The sequence below is a fragment of the Ascidia mentula genome, chromosome 2 (assembly GCF_947561715.1).
Source record: "Ascidia mentula chromosome 2, kaAscMent1.1, whole genome shotgun sequence".
Lineage (NCBI taxonomy): Eukaryota > Metazoa > Chordata > Ascidiacea > Phlebobranchia > Ascidiidae > Ascidia > Ascidia mentula.
In genome coordinates, this window is record NC_138567.1 from 2,413,112 (window position 1) to 2,422,977 (window position 9,866).

At 38.0% G+C, this 9,866-nt stretch overlaps 1 protein-coding gene across 1 annotated transcript; it reads right to left on the bottom strand.

Moving 5' to 3' along the window:
• Nucleotides 1-343: 343 nt before the first annotated feature.
• Nucleotides 344-4,109, bottom strand: LOC145888799 (uncharacterized). Its single transcript, XM_082979655.1, has 6 exons — nt 3,783-4,109; nt 2,637-3,490; nt 2,363-2,449; nt 2,190-2,228; nt 1,133-1,885; nt 344-928 (listed from the first exon to the last, which is right to left on the bottom strand). The coding sequence occupies exons 2-5, from the start codon at nt 2,986-2,988 to the stop codon at nt 1,311-1,313; spliced, it is 1,053 nt and encodes a 350-aa protein (XP_082835781.1). The 5' UTR covers nt 2,989-3,490; nt 3,783-4,109; the 3' UTR covers nt 344-928; nt 1,133-1,310.
• Nucleotides 4,110-9,866: the final 5,757 nt, after the last annotated feature.

Genomic DNA, 9,866 nt, shown 5'->3' on the forward strand with positions numbered 1-9,866 from the left:
TGTATAAATTGGTGACATTTTAAAAACCAGGTTCATACTGCAGTTTGCGGCATATGTTGCAATAAGCCAAAGTTTATTGGTTTAATGTCATGCACAGGCCTACACTAATAGGACTTCATTGGTAAAGTAGGACTTCATTGGTACAATAAATCAGAAATTCACAATGAAATGTTAGTCTCTTGATTTTTGATGAATGTATTGTGCAGTGAATGAACAATGAATCAGTATGACAATCAAGCACACATTTGGGATTCACGAAGGTACAATTTGCATAAACATACAACAATAAATACCCAAAACGCAGCACGGTAAAACTTCATTTGCAATGACAGTTCTGGTGTGATAAGTTGGACTTTTTTATTGCATCTTGTAGTGAAAACTAAGACAGAATTTCCCCATTGATATTGCCTGCAACATCCTTTACAATCACATGCGTCCCATTTTTCCACCATGAAATGCAACGAACAACTTTTTTAAATGTTTGAAAACCAACAAAACTTCTAATCATGGCAACATTGCAAAAGCACTCCAGGAATTCTTGCACGTGTAAACAGATTTGGTTTTCAAGCATTTAGACAGGGAAGATGTGCGCGTGCAATCAGTCTGTTTTGGTTGGTTACTGCATCATCATCTGTTTGGATTTAAATCACAGATACCGCTTGATCAACATTGTTCCTAGTACAGCATTACAGTGATAAAATGTATGAATTGAAACAGTATGGGTCAACCAATAAGTAAACAGTATTTATTGCCGAAATAAAAAACTGCAACATCATAAACAGTTGCACTTTCTTGTTACAACTGCACACGTCACAAAAACCGCAAAGCTCCAAAGCTCCATTCAATGGTTCGTGACATCACTGTTTACATGTTACGGATGAGTAATTTTCTGCACTGAGAGGGATTTTTTTTTTTTGTTGAACAGAAACTGAAAAAATATTAAAGACAAAATTAAAGACCTGTTGATAGCATACAGTTCTGCCTGACAAATGATCATAACAGTTACAAAACAACCGTAAAAAATACAGCAATAACAAAGTACACATCTGCATGCAAATGTAAACAGAACTAAAGTATAACAGAAACTGCACAGAATCAGTTTGAACCAAGGCATCAAAATAATTTTACTAACCTAAGGTTTCTGTAACACTCCGCAAACACTTTTTACTTCTTTCAATCAACTCCTTCTTTCCCTCTTCAGTTATGTCTGTTGCCATTCTGAAGGCTTGGATTGCTTTTTGAAAGAAATCCACACTTTCATTTAGTCGATTTGTTTCCATGCAAACAACACCAAGGTTGTTTAACAAATGTCAAAACACTTGATGCCTTGCTGAGTTTTCACCAAACTGTTTCCTCATCATTTCAAGTCCAAGTTTAAGTGTTGATTCCCTTGAAAACATATCTCCAATTAAACCTTGACTCTGTTCAAGGGAATGCAAACAGTCAACATCGCACAAGCAAGCAAATTCCTCATCAACGTTTTTCATGTGCTGTATTTTGAGTCTCATTGATTCCATGAGTGGGATGACATGACGACAAATTATATCCTTGTTTTTCATTTTTTGAACGAAATCAGATATTTCCATCAAGGTTTCAATGGACTCGGCCATACCCTGTACACAATCCTTGATACCTTGGACTCCTTCTTTGCCACTTGAATCATTTTCATAAAGTTGTGATGAAAGAGCGTAAAACAAAATTGCATCGAACACTCTTCCTTCATTTCTGTTTTCATCTGCAGCCATTTTTAATTCTTCTGCAGACGCCTCTAGACCTTCAATCGACCTTGAAATTTGGTCTTTTGCTCTCGTGGCATCTTGATATTTTTGTTCTTTTAGTGAATTTACATATGTTTGGATGAGTAAATTTGGATCGATAACTTCATCTAAAAAAAATTAAATTATGAAATGTAATGACCAATTGTGTGTAATAAATGCTTATTGGTTTAATAAAGAAAGTCAAAGCTAATATGCTACTCATATTAGTCCAAGATTTTTCCACATAAATGCTTATTGGTATCTGGTAATACAAAGACTTATCACTGAGTGGTTTTAAATCCAGAAACAAAGTTGCAATTTTCTCAAATAGCAGTCATTTCAGGCAAACTAGCCTGGTTTTATTTAAAAAAAAATCTAGGACTGAATATTTACATGAAAAATGCAGCAAATCCTCTTAAAATCAGTTCTCACCTGTGGAGTGTGATTCTATGTGCGCAGTTGTTGAGGTTTCTGCAAGGAACAACAGTATGTTACAGAAAACAAAAAAAAAATTAACCAAGGTATTCAATAGTTATCCATTCATATACCCAGGAAAAAATGCAGAGTCATCAAACTACATCAACTAAGGTAATAAAATGCAATACCTGATGTTCCAGAAGTGGTGTAATACCCACTATCAGATGCCTTCGATATCCCATCACTGGACTGATCAGTTTTCTTAGAGCGTTGTTCTGCAAACAATAGCATTTTACCACATTCACTATTACTTCACACATAAATGTATTTTATTATGTGATAAAACTATGTGAGTTATAATAACACATAGGTTTTAAACAAACTCAGCATGGGTTTCATCTTTTTTGCTATTGTACAACTACAGGTTTTATACATGTCTGAAAACAGTACATTTGTATTTACCGTGACATTTTTGTTTCCACTGCTGACTAAGTGAAGTGTGAGGATTGAGGTTTGATGGGGGAGGATGAAATTCCTTCAACTTTCTTAAAGCTTCTTCCACTTGCTGTTCGATAACATCTGAACTTTGCTGGTCAAGGATATGCTGTAATCTCTCACAGATTTCGGTCATGCTTGGTCGGGCAGATGGATCTTGATCCCAACACAGCTTCATCATCTGTTCAAGCTCCTCCACAAATGTTCCGTCAGCGATGTCAAGAGATTCTTTCCATTCATCAATTTCCTGACACTCAGGTCTATGGCCTTTTTTGACAGCATCTGTTATTGCCTCTAACTGGCCATGTGGGTACGGCATGCTACGAGTAAGGACAATGTATATTCATATGGCAAATGAAAATACATCAAATTCTTTTGTGGGCTACATTGTAGGGTTTGCCAATTTCTCAGGGGAAGCGTAACACCAGGTGTAATGGGGTTTATCCTTCTTGCTTTTGGCTGTAGGATCCATGGTTGTATTGGAACCAGTTGTAGTTGCCAGTTCTGCACTACCAAAGTCACATAGTTTGGCGATTAGCAAACATGTGATAAGGATGTTTTCTAGCTTGACATCTCCGTGAACCAAGCGTTTTAGAGGCAAATTATGGCAGCATTCAAGAGCTTTGGCAATGTTTAACAATAACCGAACTCGCAAGTGAAGTCCAAGTGGAATTTCTCTATTAAAAAGAAGAAGTTTGACATCTCCAAACTCGTAATACTCCATCACTATGCCAACAGCAAAATCCAAGTCCACCCAACCAAACACTTGTACAATGTTCTCATGCTGTGCTTTCCATAGGTGGGTCATTTCCTCAACCACTCTGTAGAAGCAAAGTTATTGTAAATGAGTTATGCATGGTGATAAAATGTGTATAAAATCTAAAAAGCTAAGGTAACCTTTGTATTTTTTGACTTGCCAGCAATATCATTATGAATTTAAGTCATCATCAATATCAATTTAACCACATACATGGATCAAGTGAAGCATACACAGTTCTTTCAAGATTAAGCATCTACTTAATATATATATATACTTTGCAAATTGCAAAGCATATTTTTTTTGCTGAGAGCTTGTAAAGTTTCAAGGGCATAAATGTCATTAATTGTTCTTACGTCTCTATAGTAAGTTGCTTGTTAAAATGGCTTCCAGTAACTCTGTATAGTTTAACAGCAACATTTTTATTCCAGACTCTGTGATGTCCGAACCAAACTTCTCCGAATCCACCTTTTCCAGCTTCATGTTTTCCAGGTTCGGGATCTCCCCACGATTTTTCTTACAGAGCGCGTAACTTGGGCCTTTTCGCTTAGTTCTCTATATTCCTTCTGTGGCTTACGGCCATCGATATATATACGGTTATTGAGATTACATAAAAAAATGAATTCGACAGGATTAATAAAAATGTCGATGTGAAATTAAAACCAAAACCGATTTGCATATATGTTAGAGATTAGCCGATATGTCGGACAGAAACGAAGCGATTAACCCAAAATAACATATGCGCACGTACGCGAACTAATCAAATTGCACAATTTAACACAAAATGACGTTTAATCATAAAGTATTGCTGCATCTGCACTTGCCTGGGTTTTGCATTCCAAAGTAATTTTTTGTATGTTCCGCGTCTCAGTGGTTGAAGATTTTTGAAAAACACGACTTTCGCCCTGTTCAAATTCTTCTGTAACATTGCCAACAATGACAAAATATTCTCTGAATTGTCAATGTTTAATGCTCGCTGTTCGTAGTTTTCTATTTAACATTTGTATTTTAAAAGTAAACGAAAGCGCTTATCCTACGTCGTACTCGAGTAACCAACTATTGAAACGTAACGAAGTTAACTCCTGGCGTATAATTGTGTAGAATTATCGACTCGCGGCCAAAAATAATCGAAAAATCGACAGATAGGCCAACAGACCGCATAAGAGAAACAAAAGAATGCAGTTTAATGAATAAACCTAACTACATTATTTAATGAAAATTTAAACACTGTAACCGAAAAACAATAAAAAAACATTCAACTGCAGCATGGAGAATTTTCCGGATGACAATAATTGATACCAAGCCCTGGCGCGCCAAATTAAAAAAAAAACGAACCAGGCATAGTCTTCTCTGTGGGTCACAAGTTTGCCAATATCTGAGATATACATTACGATTGCAACCGTCTTATTTCAGTGTTATGTCCTCAGCGTTGGAGCGTCATCATGGGTTAAGAAGCTCGCGAAAAAAAAGTTAGGCAGCTTTTTTTAGACGGGATTTTTGATTTTGGCCGAAACATTACGGAAAAGGCTTTTGTTTATTATCTATGACACCCAGTCTTAGCGTTGATCGAAAGCATCCTGTCGCAATCACCGTAGACGAAGTTATGCCTCTTTGTAACGAAAATTCAAACTAAATCTGCAAGAAGTTGTGTTAGCTTTTCAGAAACATGTCAGGCACAGAATTATTGCAGTTTTTCGCTGCTACGTTTTTTTCAACCCTGAGAAAAATCAGCGAAGAACCGCGGTCTATATAGCCTACTGAGCTATCAAACATACATTGCGTTTTGTTCTCCAGTGAAATTTTTGTGTCCATTTCGTACAATACCATTTTTCACCTTCTCCTCCACCCTCGAAAAAAGCAACTTTAAACTATCCTTTGCAAGGATATGCATTGGAACCGCAGTTTCTATGAACGTAAAGTCCATCTCCGTGGCGCGATTTGTTGCAGTTTCCTGTTTAAAAAACCCTCGTCTTCCAGCAAGAGGCATCAGTATACCGCTGTGTGTGAACCTGCAAAATGCACATAAATAATTAAAACCCCAACCAATCCGGTCAATGCGTGATAAATGAAGCTCTCGGTGAGGTTTAAACTCACGACCCTGGGCTAACCAGGCCCAACGCTCTACCAACTGAGCTCTCAGTGGTTTCACGGGGTATATTGTGGCCAAAGTACACTGATGTGCAAGCGCACAACTTGTCAGGTAACCTTCACATATACGTAGGAAAACCTGTGCAGTGGGGCAATCACGCCATTCAAATCTCACTCCGACTTTCCAGGAAAAGTTGCTGGAACATTAGCCTACTGCATTATATTATGCAATGATGGTTGAATATTAACATTAATTTGTTTGATTCTTATAATCCGGGCATCACTTTCTGCCTTTTTCACCATTCTAAGTGTTCAAAATATGGCGCCACTGTTCGATACAGGCGGTGTAAAGAAGTGTTTAGTTACCGCGTTAACGGTATGCAGTACCACAAACATGTTATTAACCAAAGTCCACAAACTAAATTACTACTGTATATTCTTCTACACAATAATTGTGAATTTATGGAGCCTAACATATCCGTCATACAAATCCTGCTTCGTCAACACTGATCTTCTCAGTTTGAATTTTTTTCAGGTTTAGCACCAATATGCTTAAACTGACCATTGTTTCCAAACATGGAGCATTGTTTACGAACACACGGTATTGTGACCGAACATTTGCCACTAATACCGTTTTTCATTCAATCTGAAGAGAAATAGCAAGCTACTTTTTTGTCTGTTTTTGATTTAACATGTATTTTAAACTTATGTAGGACTATTATGAAGAAATATAGCATGTTTAAGTACAAAAAACGTGTAATAAATAGTAGTATTATTATTTATCTACTTTTATCAAACGTTTTTGTAGCGCAAAAGAACTTGCGATCACTTGTTGGCGTTTCCTTTCCAAGTTTCACGCTTTCGTTGTGTCACGTATTCTTTTACGCCACGTTCTTTTTCACCTTTTGTTTTTTCACCTTCCACCTGCTTAGTTAAATGTTTTGTGTCAATTTATATTTTTTTCACGAATTGTCTCGAACGCACCAGTCACCGCACGTTGATTTTATATCGCAGCGCTCCCTTCCTCTCACGTGACACCGTTGGGCCAATGACTGGCGAGATCAAAGATAAAACCGGACTAACACGAGACGCTAAGAGAAATCGAGAGACGTTTTTGCAGGTTGTGATTCGTCTGTGGTATTTTTAAAGGTTTTATGAACACTTCAATCTGGCCGCAATATTACAGTGTTAAGGGGCTCATTGTATGAATACTGATGAATTCACTTTCAGGTATGTAAGATTGCTTTTTTAAATATTGATAAAGAAGCACTTTGTATCAAATATCTTTGTGTAAAAGTGTTTTGTAAGGGTGTAACATAAACACTTTTTGCTACAATGTTATTAACAGCTTCAGTTATAGTTTATATAGCAGTGTTTCCCAACCGGTGGCACGCGGCGGCATTCCAGGTGGTATGAAATTATTGAAGGCAACAAACAGGTATTTTAAAAGTTGAAAATAGTATTGTGAAGTTGGGACACTGTTAAGTCATGTAAGATTTGTTGACCTCCGGACGGTCATGTTGGGAGGTGGATTTCAAAAGTTACCGATAAACTGTAGATAAAATCTGCCATGCATTTGGGAACAACAGTGTTTGGAGTCGATCCGATATCGAGCCTCCTACTGGGCTGTGATTGCCCTCCAAGGAACTACGCAGTGGGGCGACCCTGTGTTGCGAAAGCATGAAAAACTTCTTCGTCGTGACAGATAAGCCCAGATGTCAAGGCTGTAAAAGCACTGCATGAATCTTTGCACGTGTAAGCTTACACAGATTTGGCTTCGTAAGCATTTAGACAGGCGCACGCACTCGGTCTGTTTTGGTTGGTCACTGCAACATGAACTATTTGAATTTAAATCACAGATACTGCTTGATCAACATGGTTCCTGGCGCAGCACTACCATAAAAAATGTACGAATTGAAACAGGATGGGTCAACCAATAAATAATTTATAAATTAATAAGAATCTTTCTTTTGGCACTTAAGTTACGAGAGATTTTCATTGTCATCAACGTTTCGTTCACCATCCGGTGAGACTTCCTCAGGGTTATGTCACAACGATAATGAATCAAACGATAATGTTTTAATGTCGAGATGTTGTTTTTCAGGATATGTTGGAAGACGGTGAACTATACGACACTTGCATGTTGATATATACGGTGAATGGAGGATGCTAGTTTTCAAAATACCTTTGTGTGCTGCATTGTGGACTATTATAGTTTAAACAGTATTTACAACAAACATGTCCGAAAACGCTGGTTCGGCGTACCAGCTCTATTTCAATGCAGCAGCGACATCATGCGGAAAATGATCCACTATATGCACGGTATAGTAATGAGAGACGAAATGTCAGGAATTTTAAGGACAACAGTTACAATGGGTTCGTAGATAAAGTTACTTCAAGCCACTTTTATAGTAAAAAAATCAATTCAACATCAGCGCGAAGTTGAAGTGCTTCAAAAGTATAACCGGATTCGAATAAAAAAGGTACAAAGAACTTACGTAAAATAAATTTACATCGAAGAGCACAACTTTTCGGTTAACGTTACAGTTTTACAATGGTGATTACGAGTAAAAAGCTGAAGAACTGTTGACAAAGTTTGTTTATGGATTTTGTTGGGTTAGTGGAGGAACTGTTGCCATGTTAGCCATCATCGTCAGTGTCCATATCAGATTCTAGGTGTGCAATGGGATTCCCAGCGTATGTTGTAAGTTCGACGAAGGCGCGCAACTCCTCGTATCTGAAGATCAGACTTCCACGTTCGTCTCTAATATCCACAACCAGATAGGTTTCTTGATCGCGAGCAACGTAATACGTGCGTACAGGCATATTAAAGCTTTGTTGTTACAGCGGTTTAAGAACCTGAAAAAATCAAAGTTTTACTTGTTGAATCTGGAAGAAATCACTCAAAGTTGGATATTGAGAGGTAAAAAGTTTCGTGCTCAGTGATTTTGAAAATTCCGTGACTTGGCATAACTTATGGGAATAATTCTGCATTATTCCACCTCCAGGAAAAGAATAAACAAACAATAGAAACAAGCCCTCGTAAACCACGTGACTTAAATAGCCAACCCCCTTACAATATTCTTGTATCCTAAACCGGTCGTAGAATTAGTGGCCAAAGCGAAACGTCCGACTGGCAATAATTGCCTTCAAATACCACAAACCTATTTCATTCTCTCATATTCGCGTCATTAATTTCGTACTCTTCAACACATGCGCAGGAGGTGTTAAAATCATCCAACAGCGAAGAGCAAAGCGCTAGTTTGATCGTGACGTCATTAAGGGTACTATTCAACTCCAACAGTTCGCTTCGAAACGACTTCCTACAACATACAATAAAACTGAAAAATCTGCTGCCTTCTTGTGGAGAACTTTATGTCAACGAATTCACAATAAACAAATTTTACAATTAGCGACTCCTAAAGTTGCTTTGTTTCGTCTGCTCAAATAAAACACGTTCTTAAACTGCTACAGTTCTGTAGTAGCATATCCTTAACCGGCACCCACTATATACTAAGCGACTCAGCCCGGATTCCCTTTTTCGGTTTATATCAAATACGCGATGCGGCGAAATCCGCCAGTTAGCAAATTCGTGTCAAGCGTCGAAAGACACATTACTGAAACGTTTTGGGTTCTGGTTCAACATACAGGCCCCAATTACAACTCTATACTAGAATCTAACTATGAATTCAAAACATGTGCTGAAAGCAACTCCGTATCTAATTCGCTGCTGTAATCCACATTCAAACAATCTACCAGTAGTGGCGCAGTGACCAATCACAAAACATTTCAACAAGTGTTTCCCTATCGTTATTTTGTCAACTTGCCAATGCGTTACAACCCGACGACCGCAACAATGAAATGTCTGCTATTTGATGCAGAACGTTACAACACCTCGCTTGTATATTAGCAATAAATATCCTGGTGATAACAACTTAATTTAAGTTATTTCATCTACACTCACAACACGCTGTTGGATAGTTTTGGTTCGCATCGAAAGCAGGCAGGTATATATACACCGCCACAGCGCAGGTCGGCCTTCTTTTTGCGGTTTTCGCCAAACACAAGACACAGCGCGCTAAGCGTCAAGAGCGCGACTTCGTGTCGCAAATATCAGTTTCGCATGAACCTCACGACTAAGAGGCCAAACTTTCATCTCCTATTTTTTTTGAATTTATTGATGAGGGTACTGGGAAGGAATTTGCGGCATTATGTATAAATATATGCACAAAACAGGTGTGATGCTGGACATAAAGCACACAGGACCCGGGTACGTTTCGAACAAGGTTCAAAAATGTCAGCGACACGAGCAGAGTCGATACGAGCATATGCGAGAGGCTGTAATCCAAACG